Source organism: Desmodus rotundus, chromosome 6, assembly GCF_022682495.2.
Source record: "Desmodus rotundus isolate HL8 chromosome 6, HLdesRot8A.1, whole genome shotgun sequence".
In the NCBI taxonomy this organism is placed as follows: domain Eukaryota; kingdom Metazoa; phylum Chordata; class Mammalia; order Chiroptera; family Phyllostomidae; genus Desmodus; species Desmodus rotundus.
Genome location: NC_071392.1, coordinates 91,871,481 through 91,884,258, shown reverse-complemented (window position 1 = coordinate 91,884,258; position 12,778 = coordinate 91,871,481). Strand labels below are relative to the sequence as shown.

Genomic DNA, 12,778 nt, shown 5'->3' with positions numbered 1-12,778 from the left:
AAATAAAATAACCATTTGAAGTATGCTTTACGTCTCTCAAAGTAAAGTTACATGCTAAGTTCCCATTTAACCAAGGAAGAAAAGAGCTAAACAAATTTCTTCACATGGGCCAACTAAAGGGCATGACTTGGGTTCTGTATTTTGAACTAATTAATTACACTATCATTTTCTTAACACTGGGAAATTTTATTAATGGTCAATCCCAAATACAGGGCCCAGCACAAATAACGCCCTTGTATTACAAAATCTTTTATTGTAAAATCGTAAGCATGTAATTCTGTAACCTAACAATATCACACTCAAGCACACCATGACATTTTAGGCGAAATGCTCAAATTATAACTATAAATTATTACACCCATTTTACTACCCTACAGACCACACTCAGGCAGGCCTGACTTTTGCTGCACCCTGCACATGCTTGCACGTTCAGAGGAAGGGTGGTCAATTCTTATTCAAGCAAGCACTCACTGCTCCTGTTATCTGTAACATAAGTGCATTAGCTTTCGAGTCAGGCTGATTCATATTCCAGACTGTTCAGAAGACAAAAGCAGCCCCGGCAACTGTGGCTCAGAACTTGGAGCATCATCCCATACACAGAAAGGCTGCAGGTTCGATTCCTGGTCAGGGCACGTATCTGGGTTGCGGGTTGGATTCCCTAGGTCCAAAAGCGCATACAGGCAATGCTTTTCTCTCTCTTCATCTCTCCCTAAAAGCAATGAAAAAAAAAAAAAAAGTCCTCCGATGAGCATTAAAAAAAGACAAAAGCAGAAGACAAAGCATAGACGACGTTAGAGCGGTAAGACGTGCGGGCTATGAGAAGGCTCCCCGCGTGCTGGCGTTCTGCCGGCACGGAGTCACTCACTCCACTCTTCCAGTGGGAGGGCGGTTGCACCCGTCTCGCCCGATCCGGCAGCTTTCACCTTCGGAACTTCTCCGTGGTCACAGCAGACTGAAAACGACAACGAATTCATGTCACAGGAGAGCTTCACAACGAATTCATGTCACAGGAGAGCTTCACAGTGATTTCTAAAGTTTTTTTTTTTTTTTTTTCAAACTAACTTCACTAACACTGACTTAGAAACAGCTTTCTGCTTAACCGGTGACAGCCACACTAGGTAAAGACTCAGGCCGACACCTGGGGAAGAAGGTGCTGGACCTAGCTGTCGGCCACCTGGGCCAAAAAGCCGACTCCCGAGGACGGTGGGTGGGCTGTGTGCAGGGGACATGTGGCTCTTGTCCTCACGCCTTGGTGCCCCAGGCACCCCTCAAGGAGGGGCCGGGAGGGACCAGGGACTGTGGAGCTGGGCAGCCTGTGCCTCCTCTAGCTGACTGGGGAACATCGGAGCCCGGACACAACACTATTTGGGAGGGATGACTTAAGGGCAGGGATGCATCACGGACGTGTGGATGGCGTAACGTAGGAGTGGGGACACATTAGCACTGTGGGAAGGATGACGCAAGAGCGGAATACGTGACAGCCGTGAGGACGGGATGATGTCGGAACAAGAACACGTCGACACTGTGTGGGAGGGATGACGTCAGAAGGGGATACCTCATGGCCATGCAGACGGGGTGACGTTGGAGAGGAAATACGTCACGGCTGTGCAAAAAGGTGACGTCAGAACAGGAGCACGTCACAGCCGTGTTATGTCGTCAGAGGCTCTGCAGGGAGGTGAGGGCAGCTCCCACTCACAGCCCAGGTCCCGGTAGGACGGGGGTTCCGGGTGGGTCCACCTGGACCAGGACGCCTCACTCAGCCGGTAGGGCTCGGACCCCGACTCGCCCTTGCGCCCCGTCCTCAGCCGGGCCCAGGCCTTCGGGCAGCGGCCAGCGACGTCCCGCCCCTCTGTGCTCTAGCCTTGCAAGCCGAGCAGCACTCCGACCACCTTCGCCACCGCCCCGCCTGCGCCCCGCCCCCGTCCCCGCGCGCATGCGCTGCTCCGGGCGGCCGCGCGTGCTGACGGGAGGGGCTTGCCGTTCCCTCTTTTCCCGGGACCGGCCCACTCCGGCCGCACGTGGGGGACGCGCGTTTCCACAACTCCCCGGGGCCCCCTCGTGAGCGAGCGGCGGCCACGCGCACCCGGTCCCCGGCGCGGGCCGCGCGGAGGCCGTATTCACCGGGCCGCGGGCCGCAGCGGAGGCGCTGGGCGGTGTCGGCTGTCCGCCCGCCCCTCGGCCCTCCCCCGGGCGGCCCGCGGATGGTGCGTCCCGCAGGGCGCGCACGGCTCCCGCGCTCGGGCCGCTCGGCGCGGGCGGGGGCGCGGAGGGCGGGGGAGTGGGCCCGAATCGCAGTACCGGGTCGGGGCCGCGCCGTTGGGGACGGGGCCCCGCGGGCCGGGGCGGGAGCCGCCGCGGAGCTTTCCGGCCCCCGCGACCATGGCGGACCGGGCGCCTCAAGTTCCCGAGGACATGTTCAGGGAGGTCAAGTACTACGTGGTGGGCGACATCGACCCGCAGGTACCGCGCCACCGCAGCCGCCGCGTCCCCGGCCCGGCTCCGCTCCTGCCGCGGGCGCGCGCTCAGGCGCTGAAACTCGGGTCCCTGAGGCCGGGTCCTTGCCGGCCTGGCTGCGCGGAGGCTCGGCCGCCTGGCGGAGCAGGCCGAAGAGAGGGAGAGGACCTGGTCCTTGGGACCCTCGGGAGGGGACCTGGGAGGGCGGTCTGTGGGATCCTGGGAGGGGACAGACATGTAGATGTTCTGCGGGACCCTCGGCTCTAACCAGACCAGAGAGGAGGGGAGAGCACGTGGGTGGAAGTCTGCGCCGGAGTCCCTCTTGCTCGGTGTCCCCCTGGAATCCTCGCTCGGGCCTAGTGTCGCCGCCCTCCGCGTGGGGGAGCCGGCGACCTGTCCTGTCGCTTGGCCTTAGTAAGTCTCCTGGCGCTGCGACCCCGCGGCCTCCTTGGAGTCGCACTTTTCACTTCTTCCCGGGGTGGGGTTGGGACCCGGACGCACCTCTCCGCCGCCTGCCTGCTCCCGCGTCTGGGCTCTCGGGCTCCGCAAGCCGGCTTGGTGTGACAGCCACCCAGCTGTCATCTGTGTGCACCTGAGAAGCGCTCTGTTCGCCCCCTGCGAACTTGAGTGGCTCGGTGTTCCTACTTGCCTGAATCGCATTGGAAGTGCGGAGGACGCCCAGGTAGCATCCTCCGTCTCAGTATTCAAAACTTTGGGGTGCGAAAGTATGCTGGGGCTTTCCCTACGCTTTTTCCGGCAGCCCATTTCTTTCCAAGCCAGAGTCTTCCTCTCCTGCGGTGGGCGGGAGCCTTGGTTGAATAAGCTCCCTGGGTTAATCTACTGATGTTCCCTTTAAGTTTATGCATGCAGTTATGCCTGGGTGTCTTGCCCAGGGAGTGCCAAGCCTGGAGGAAGGGTGCGGAGCCAGCCGGATCTAGGACTAGCAAATGCACGTGGTTGGTGAGGAAGGGAGGTGGAGGCTCAGCGGGGCTGGGTGCCTTAGTAACCGACCCGACTCCTGGGCTGGCCCGGATGGTCCTTCCACTGCACCTTTAGGTGAAGAGAGTTTTGGCTTTGAACTTAAACATGAACAGTTCTGAACAGCATTAGCTTTTCCCAGTACTGATAGTCTCCCTTTCTGTCTGCTGTTCTTCAGCCCCTCTTCTCCCTCCCCCCACTCCCCTTCGGGACTGGGCTCTTCCCAGGGACTGGAACCCAGTACTACTGAAAGCCTGGAACAAGCTGACATTCAACTATCTCTGCTCAAGTATAAGTCACGTCTGAGTGCTTACAAATGTCCTTCACAAACCACTTGGATCTGCAACGACTTTTTTTCTAAAAAGCCTAGAGCCACGACATCCGACTCTCTGAATCTAGTACACACGGACCCAGAAAGCAGATGTGTCGCACGTTCTGTGCACGTCAGGCGTGGAACTGGGTCCAGGTGTAACGGAGAGACGGATCTCACGGGTGGCCGTGGGCGGAGCTGGTTGCGCCCCTGAGCACATCTCAGTGGGGTGCTAGGCCTTGGGGTGCATGGGGGGCCCCACTGAAATCCTTCAGGGTAGGTGTCCTTTCAGGCGGGTCCCTAGACAAGCAGAGGTGAGGAAGAGGGGAAGATGGTTTCCTTCATGGAGAGGTGGGAAGGCGTCGGTGTGTGTGGGCTGCACTGGACAGAGGAGGCGGAGGTCGGCAGCAGCAGCAGCATGCGCACTGGCCAGGTCAGCGGTTGGGCGGCCTCAGTCCACAGATGCCCCGGAAGTGTCGATAGGGAGCTGCTGGGAGAACAGGCGTGGTGCAGCTGACTCTAACAGGAGGGGTCGGGGCGGAGGCGGAGGCGGCTGTGGCTGCCTGGCGCTTCAGGGAGCCACGTGGAAAGGAGGCCAAGGGGCCGGGGCCTGGACATGCGCGTTTGCGGCTGTGCCCTTGTGCTGATGCGGGTGACCTGGTCGTTCTCAGGCAGCACGCGGGAGGAGATGAGGTCTGCAGACCCACAAACGCGGCCGCGAGGCCGGGACAGACTGGCGGGTGGGGAGAGGAGGGCCTTCTTCCTTGGGACTGAGGCTCCACGTGCTCGGAGGTCCGGGGAGGAAAGGGAGCTGGTTTGTGGCCCACGACCCGGTGCTTAATTGATGATTGGAAACGCGTTGGCGTCTGCTCCAGTTGTGTTGGCGGTGGGGGAACGGTCCTAGAGGTTGTCCCATATGTGGGTAAACGCAGCTGTGTGGGTGCCCTGCCCCGTCAGGGGGTGTACCCTGGGAGCCGCACTGTCTGCGCCCGGTCTTGAGGTGTCCATTGTTGAAGATCTTTCCCTACATCTCAAACGGACGATCGAGGCTGGGCAGACCTGAACTACACGTCCTTCTTGCCCCGCCCATGCGTCGCCTTCGGGCCACCCACCCCACTCGCAGTCCCTGCCATTGCCAGTCCTGCCCAGTCTCTCACATGTGTCTTCCTCCTGCCCTGGCGACAATCCTTCAGGCCCCTTAGCTGCCTCCTCACCTGCTTAGTGTGGCTCTTCCTCCTGGTGCAGCCAGCGCCCTCCCTCCTTTGACACCAACAGTCTTTCTGCAAAGTCCTCATCGCTGGACACCCTCCTGTCTTCCTCGAGACATTGTTTTGTTTCAGAAGGAAACCACAGCGTGACGTGTGTGCCTGTGTGCCTGCCCCGAGTGTGACTGTGGCCCTCCCCACAGTGCAGCCCGTGTCCCTCTAGTTCAGAGGGCTCTGTGCACGTCCAGTGCGGCTGCACTGTCGTCCGTGGGTTCTCAGACCTGCAGCGAGAGGACGTGTCACAAAAGCAGTTCTAGTGCAGCCCCTGTGACAGACACCAGAGCCCGGGTCCTGTGGCGCCCCGTCAGGGACCTGCTGTGTCCTTCCCGGAGACTTTCCCATTGGTGGCGGGCACCTGACGCCACGCTCTGAACTGCGTGCTGTGTGCCTGTGCTCCTCCCGTCATTGGTGTGGAGACCCCGCGTGGCACCTGGCTCGCAGTGGGCTCTCTGCTCCCCTGTAGTTACACGGAGAGTTGCTGCTTTTTACTGTCCCCCAGCGTCTCGCTGGCTGTGACTCAGCGTGGAAGGCGAAGGGGGGGGAGTGTTTCTAGTTAGTTTGCATGGTTCACAATAACTTAACATAAGCCGAGAATGAGATGCAGTCTTTTCTGTTTTAACGTGTGTTTATTTTAAAGGTTGTTCAGCTGCTGAAAGCTGGGAGAGCTAAGGAGGTGTCCTACAACGCACTGGCCTCACACATCATCTCAGAAGATGGGGACAACCCAGAGGTCGGGGAGGCCCGGGAGGTCTTTGACCTGCCTGTCGTGAAGGTCGGTAGCACGTCTGATCAGTTCTCTGCGTTCCGCTGCGTGTGTGGAAAGCAGCACGTGGAAGTTAGGGCGGAACTTGTCAGTGTTGGCTGACGCTGGACTGGGGGGCTTTGGGGGGCTGGAGCCCTTCCCCTCTTGGTGACTGGCCTCTGTGACTTCAGGCCCAGTCACGCTGTTGCGAGGACATGGGCGTGTCCTCGGGAAGCCTCAGGCCCAGGGGAGTTCTCATAGAACAGTGTGTGATTTCAGCAGCTGGTGCGGGCCTGCCGGGCAGCAGCTCCTGGTCCAGGGTCACTTCCCGCCCGGCCTGTGGCAAGTGGCCCTGACTTCAGCTGGCTTAAGAGCCCGTCCCACTGCCCGCCTGGTGGCTGTCTGTGCTGCTCTCACCTTGACCCGGGTAGCTTGTGCTAGAGAGGGGCCACGGCGCGGGGATGCTCCCCTTCTGTCAGCGTTGCTTGTTGCTCTGCTGTGGCTGGGAGCTGGACCGACCAACGTTGAATGTGTGTTTTTAGAATCGAATTTTGTGGTTTTGATTTCTCAGTGTTTCTCTAATATTGTGTATTGTGTGTTTGTTTTAAAAAGCTCTGCCCCACTGCTGTGTCTTCCTTCCCCCACGCTATTGAGCGCTGTGCCCTACACCCCACCAGCGCGAGAGTGGCTGTGGCTCACTGCTGGCGGGGGGCTCAGGGAGGGCGTGCTGGGCTGGCCGGAGGCCGCCCCCGAACCTGAGTTTTGGAAACACACCAGGAAGACCTGTCTCACAAGAAGGTTCTCAAACCTGGCTGTCGCCACTCGGCTGCGTGAGCCAGAGTGACTGTCGACTTGGGGCAGCGGGCGAGCCGGAGGGGCTGTGCCTGCCCCGGGTGCTCCTTTCCGCGTGGCCGGCACGGCCCCCTCTGCAGGCACGCCCGCCAAGAGGCTGGGCCCCGGGGAGTCCGCCGGCGCACGTTGCTACCGCTCTGCGGGAGGACCCACCACCGCCCTGGGCTGTGCGCCTTGCGCCTCCTGAGACCCTGCATTTGCCCCGGGTTTGCTTCCGGTGTGCCCTAGCGGCAGGGCTGCCACCCTAGCCCCCTGCCCGTCGTATGCTTACCCTCTGTCAGACGGCGGTCAGGCTGTCGTCCCGGCAGGGTGGCTGCACGTGTGTGGGGACCTGGGGAGCCCTCACACGCCCTCAGAGTAGGGGCTCCAAGCCCCGCGCCCCTGAGCCACCACTGTGGCAGGTATTGTGTGTGTGAGGCCCAAGTGAGACTTGCACGTAAGGAAACGCCGGTGGTTTATGATGCGTGTGCACACGCATGTATGTGTACGTGCAAACTGCCCAGACTGGAGTGCACGGGAGGAAGAAGAAAGGAAGTACTGAGCGGCCCGTCAGCATGGAGGTGCTTGGGCACAGCAGCACCAAGGTTGCTGGAAACAGGTCGCCACCCGCAGAGCCAGGGACTGTGACAGCCACAGGCGCAGCGCAGGGCACATTTCGGGTGGCCACTGTGCCCACTCTGGTTCCGGGCTGAACAAAGCAGTCTCTTTCCTGTTATGTACAAGATGCATTTCTGGGAGCATCGGGCTTATGTCAAGGCCGCATGGAAGACCTGGTGCCCCAATTCACAGTCGTCACTGCTCTGCCAGCCTCGCTTGCTCTGTCCCTGCCCAGGGCCCTGCTGACTCTAGGGCTTGAACACGAGTCCCCAGCACACTGTCGTTCCCCAACGTCAGCATCCTGGCCTGCGGGGCACGGATGGCGGTGCCACCTACTCCGGGATCCTCCGTGTGGGGACCCCTCTCCTCCAGGGGTACGCTGAGCTCAGCGGGCTTCCCTGCGCACTCGATGCTGAGCCTGGTAAACACCTTGTAGAGAGAAGGCCTTCTCACGCACTGTGACGGTCGCTCTCTGCTGCATGTTCGAGTTTTACAGACGCTTAAGTACTTGCTGCTTCAGGCGCGAGAACGTTCGGGTAGTTCTGCCGGCAGTGTCTTCCTCATTGGCCCTGGGGCGTCGTGCAGAATGTTAGTCATGCTGAATTGCAGTGGGTTTATTTACTACTGTTCCTCACGTTTGGGACAAATGGCTCCTGATGACTCGGTTTCTCTTTCTCCATTTCTGCGTCATTATTCGTGGGCCCTCCTGCTTCCTAACTGAGCTGACAGTGGGGACTCGGTGGCAGCTGGCCCAGCGGTCTGTCAGCAGATCCTGTACCAACCCTTCCCTGTGGCCGCAGGGGCCACTCCGGGGTGGGTGCCCTTCTTATAGCCGAGCGCACTCCCCTCACAGTTGCCCCTCTCCCACCGCCGGCCATTGCCCTCCAGCCCTGCTACACGACATTGCCCGGCACTGAGACCCCTCGGGTCACCCCCGGGGGGTCCCCAGAGACACTGGCTCCCAAGAAGCTACCTGGTGCTCAACAATGCAACCCAGGAGCTCCCAGGGTGCTCCCCTGGGTGCTGCTGCTGCTCCCGTGTGGCCCTTGTGACACAGGTGCACTGAGGGCAGAAGGGGCAGAGACACGTCACCGTGTTGGTCTGATCGGCTTCCCCGGGTCTGGAAATTGGCTCAACGTCAGCAGCGTGGAGCCTTGCTGGGCACAGCGCTTCCCCCTCCATACTGTCCGCCAGCTGCGCGTGAGCCCGGCCAAGCCATCTGCAGTGACTGTCCCCACAGAGCCACCCTCGTTGTGCAGAGTGTGTGGCCTCCCTACACGCTGTTTGCAGAAGGTGGCCTCGGACTGGACGAGGGCTGGTGGCGCCGGAAGCAGTGATGAAGGCGCCGGTCTCCAGAGGTGCTTTGAGGACAGCGACAGGTGGTGTGAAGATTGTCAGCGTGGAGCTCCAGCTGCCTCAGCGCAAAGACCGCGTGTCCGCCTGCCCTCTTCATCTCTGCGTGCAGCAGTCTCCGCCCGCCTGCTGGGGGGGGGTACCAGCTGGCGTGGGCGCGCCACGAGGCTGTCACGGAGTGATGCCCTGCAGCAGAGCTGTCGGCGTAGCGACTCCTGTAATTTCAAAATTAAATAGAGAAATACAGGTTACCTGAAAGGTAGCGATTAACCAAAGGTTTTGCAGGTAATCCAAGTTTTAGAATTCAGAGAAAACTACCTTTCGTGGCTTGCTAACGGGGCACCTGCTTGGCTTCACTGAAGAAAGCTCACGGGCTCAGCCCTAATCCGATTCAGGGTCAGGAGGACTCTAGAGGGGCTGGGGCGTGCCAGGCGCGGGGCGCAGGGGGCCCGTCCAACCCCATCCCTCCATCGGGAGGGCGGTGTTGCCACCAGTCTGAAGGCTCACGCGGTGACGTGCAAGCCTGGAGTTAAATTTTTACCTGTGATCTTGGGCTTTTCTCCTGGGCGTTAACAACGCATCGTTGGCCTGGTACTCGGGGCGCGTGGGGGTCGGTTACAGCCGAGCCTGTGGTCTCCAGGAGCAGCACTAGCACAGGACGTCCCTGTCGTGGCTGGAGGTGGCGATGCCTTCTGACCTGAGCTTCTGTTTTCTCTTGCAGCCGTCCTGGGTGACCCTCTCTGTGCAGTGCGGAGCCCTCCTGCCGTATCCTTTTCAGGGGAGGGAGGAAGGGGGGAGACCTGAAGGCTGGGGTGGGGGTGCCAGGGCGAAAAGTGGGTGCGGGGCACGTTGTGTTGTGTGTGCTCTCGGTCCTCCTGTCTTCCCTCCTGTGCCACATGTCGCGTGCCGACCCTTGCCCTGACCCTGGGAAAGGGGTGGGCAGCCATGCTCCAGGCCCCGGGACATGGCTACGTGACCTTGGGCACTGCTGCTTATGAGCTCAGTGTCCTGGCGGAAACGGGCCGTTCTTGGGATGTCTAGTTAGATGGGGTGGTTTTGAAGCTCTGTGTCTCTGAGCTGAGTGGCAATTACCTGAAGAGCAGGTGGGGGGAGTTTTTTAATGTTTTTATCGTCCCCCAAGGATGTTGGTGGGTTTTTAGAGCGAGACAGAAGGACAGACATCTGTCAGTTCCCTTCCATGTGCCCTGACCAGGAATTGAACCCACAGCCTTTTGGTGGACAGGCTGACGCTCCACTCAGCTGAGCCGTGCGGCTGGGGCGGGTTACTCTTTCCCACTCTGCTGGCAGAGGTTTCGCTCGTTGGGTGCAGGCTGAGGACCCCAGGCGGGCTGGGCACTGCCTGCAGAGGGCGGGCGAGGCCTTGTGTCTGCCCCTCCAGCCCTTCCTGAGGGGCACTCAGGCCCCTGTAGGCCCTTGGCCCATCACCCAGGCCTCCTGGCTCCTGCTTCACCCCAAAAGTGGGAGGCTTCCCCCACGGGAGAGGCAGCAGTGGGTTTGGGACCCACCGTGAAGGGCGCGGGAGGCCCCGGCAGCTGTGGTGGCGGAGAGCAGGCCCACCCTGCTCTCCGTGGGGCCGGGCAGTCTGTGGACGTGTCCATCCCTTCCTGCACCAACGTGGACGTCGGGCGTCTTAGTTTCGAGAGCATTTGAAGGGAGCGCAGGTAAACAGCAGGCGTCCCTCCCTTTATAAGCAGTTCTTGGGTGATGGGCAGGACTCGGGCCAGGCCAGTGCAGAAATCGTAGATGTCTCATCCATGGTGTGAAGGGGAAAGGAAGCGGGTTTCTGGTTTTGTTTTGGGGAGTCTGCTTTCGGCACAGACACGGGTAACAAACACTGGGACAGGGCACTTGGGACGGCAAGAAGCTCTTCCGGCTGTTGCGCCCCACCCCCGGAGCTCCTTTGGGAGGCCTCTTCTCGGCAAGCTTCCTGCCCTTCCCCGAGGGGCTTGAAGGGTCCCAGAGGGAGCGCGGAGACTGGTGGACTGCACGCTTGGGGTCTCCCTGGGCCAAGGTGGGAGCTTGGGGTGTGTGGGGCTCCCTGCGGTCAGGCAGGCTCGGCCTTCGTGGGGTTTCTCAGCAGGCCTGGGCGGAGCAGCTTTCCAGTGTGACCTGCCTTTCTCAATTCACCCGCCTCAGGGCACACTGCCCTCCCGTTCTGTTGTGGGCACCGCAGACCCTTACAAGGGTCACTGTCTGCGCTGACAAGGCTGTGACATGGGCCCCGGGCCCAGAGTGCGTGGACGGGCCGAGCTGCAGGAAGAGCTCGGCCCCAGGGGGCACAGGGAGGGGCCCGGCCTGTGTGGTCAGTGGTGGTGCCAGACAGGTGCCTGGGCCCTTGCGGAGGCGTCTCTGTGCTCACCGTGGAGGCAGCGCCCCTGGGACGTGTGGGGGGCCCTGCCCTGTGTGCCCAGCACCTGGCTCCGGTGGGGTATCCTTGTGTGAGGGGCCGTGCCGCCCGGCATGGGGAGTGTGTCTCGCAGGACACCCGCCCCGTCTGTGCCCTGACCTCCCGCCCAGGTACACTGCTCTCAGTCCCCTGGGTCTGTGCCCCCACCATGTGTGGGGGCAGGGGCAGGTGTGTGTCTGCCCGGAGAGGCAGGCTGCCCTGCACCTGCCACATTGGAGCCTTAACACGATGCCTCAGCGTGAACGGGTTTTCCCCGGAGTCCGGCCAGGTCTTCTTCGGGATCACTGCCTGCCTGTCCCAGGTAAGCGTGCTCCTGGTCGCCGTCCCACGAGGCCACGTGTGGCCGGGGTCAGGCCTACTGGCACACCTGTGTCAGAGAAGCCGCTTGCCGCGCTGAGTATTCGGGGCGGCCGTGACACACGTCCCTGTTTAGGCGTGGTGTGGGGTTCAGCGGGTGGGGCTGGGCCCCCCGGTGCAGACAGTGGCGCAGGTGGAGGGCTTGGGACAGAAGCGCAATGAATGTGAAGTTGCCAGACGACGAGGATTCTGCTGGAAACAGAGACAGAGTCTTTTTAGTAAGTCATGGGCCGTGCGGCCCATGAGGAGAGCTGCGCCCGCCCCTGAGGACGTGGCAGGGGTGCGGCCGGCAGCCAAGCGTCTGGTGCAGGTCGTCATCAGAGACGGGAGCCCGTTGCGAGCAGGACGCGTGCCCGGGGCGCCCTGCAGGCCCTCCCCCAGCACTTGAGCTGGGCCCATGGTGTCCAGCCTCTCGGTCCCCACGCTGCCCTCTGCGGTCAGAAGTCACCCATGGGGACCCGGCTGGGCGCGGAGGCGCCAGTGTGGCGTAGGCTCCGAGAGGGTGGGGTTGGGGCTGGGGGGTCTGGAGGTGGGTGGGGTGCGTGTGCAGGCATGGGGGCGGGTTGGGGGGAGCAGGGCAAACCAAATAAAGGGCATGGGGACCACCGGGAAGGCGGAGCAGGTGTCGGTTGCCGAGAGGAGGGAGCGTCTCTGCATCCTGCCTCCTCGGCCCAGCCTGTGGAGCCCGTGTCCTTCACACGGGCTGTAAAGTCACACGGGCTGTAAAGTCACACGGCGCTTGCTCGGGTCAGTGGTCAACAGGGTGGTCCCAGGCCTGCCCCTTGGTTCGGCCCCCAGGGCAATTCAGAGAGCGCCTTTCCGCCCCAGCTCTGAGGAAGCCCCTGGGAAAGGGCGTGTGAAGGACGCAGGTGAGATGAAAAGAAATTTTGGTTGTAGTCTAGCTTTTTAGAAAACGCCTTTTTAACAGAGGGACGCGGACCCAGGTAACAGTTTGCAGCTGTCGGGTTCCTCCACGCAGGTGGAAGGTGGAGTGTGTACTCGGTTTTCTGACGTTTTTCCCCGTGTTCTTGTGCAATGACCGTTGTTCCGTCTTTGGAGTGTGGGTGCAGCATCTTTTTGATTCGCTCACTCGGTGAGAAGGCAAAGGAAAGTGGAGCCTCTGAAACTGTGACAGGAACGGAGCTCTTTGTCGCCACAGGCAGACAGTGAAGACCTCGTCTTCTTCCCACAAGCGCACGCTGGGGGTGCTGTCCTTTAGCGAGGGAGAGAAGTAGATAAGCAGAACCCTTGCGTGCCGCGGTGCGTTTTCACGGCACACAGATGCGCGGGCTGCCCTGCAGGCCTGGTTTCTGCTTTCGCCAGGTGTCCCCTGAAGACAGAAGCGCCCTGTGGGCTCTGCTGACCTTCTACGGGGGCGCCTGCCAGCTGAGCCTCAACAGGAAGTGCACGCACCTGGTGGTCCCGGAGCCGAAGGGGGTGAG

At 61.1% G+C, this 12,778-nt stretch overlaps 1 protein-coding gene and 1 long non-coding RNA gene across 6 annotated transcripts in view; one reads left to right on the top strand and one right to left on the bottom strand.

The window, feature by feature from the left end:
- Window positions 1–261: 261 nt before the first annotated feature.
- On the bottom strand, window positions 262–1,879 carry LOC128781245 (uncharacterized). The gene is made up of 3 exons (XR_008427186.1): window positions 1,556–1,879; window positions 866–952; window positions 262–709 (listed from the first exon to the last, which is right to left on the bottom strand). It is a non-coding gene; the product is annotated as an uncharacterized lncRNA (long non-coding RNA).
- A 387-nt stretch (window positions 1,880–2,266) lies between these two features.
- The window catches only part of PAXIP1 (PAX interacting protein 1), a 29,450-nt gene continuing 18,938 nt past the window's right edge, over window positions 2,267–12,778 (top strand). Inside the window, exons 1-5 of one of the 5 annotated variants that reach the window (XM_053926684.2) lie at window positions 2,267–2,460; window positions 5,645–5,779; window positions 9,273–9,316; window positions 11,217–11,280; window positions 12,660–12,773. In XM_053926684.2, the coding sequence (XP_053782659.1) occupies window positions 2,380–2,460; window positions 5,645–5,779; window positions 9,273–9,316; window positions 11,217–11,280; window positions 12,660–12,773 (438 nt within the window). In that variant the 5' untranslated portion in view covers window positions 2,267–2,379. Of the gene's footprint in view, window positions 2,461–2,543; window positions 4,176–5,644; window positions 5,780–9,272; window positions 9,317–11,216; window positions 11,281–12,659; window positions 12,774–12,778 lie in introns of those variants that run through there. The other 4 variants (XR_008427112.2, XR_008427111.2, XM_053926686.2 and 1 more) reach the window with 4 other exon arrangements.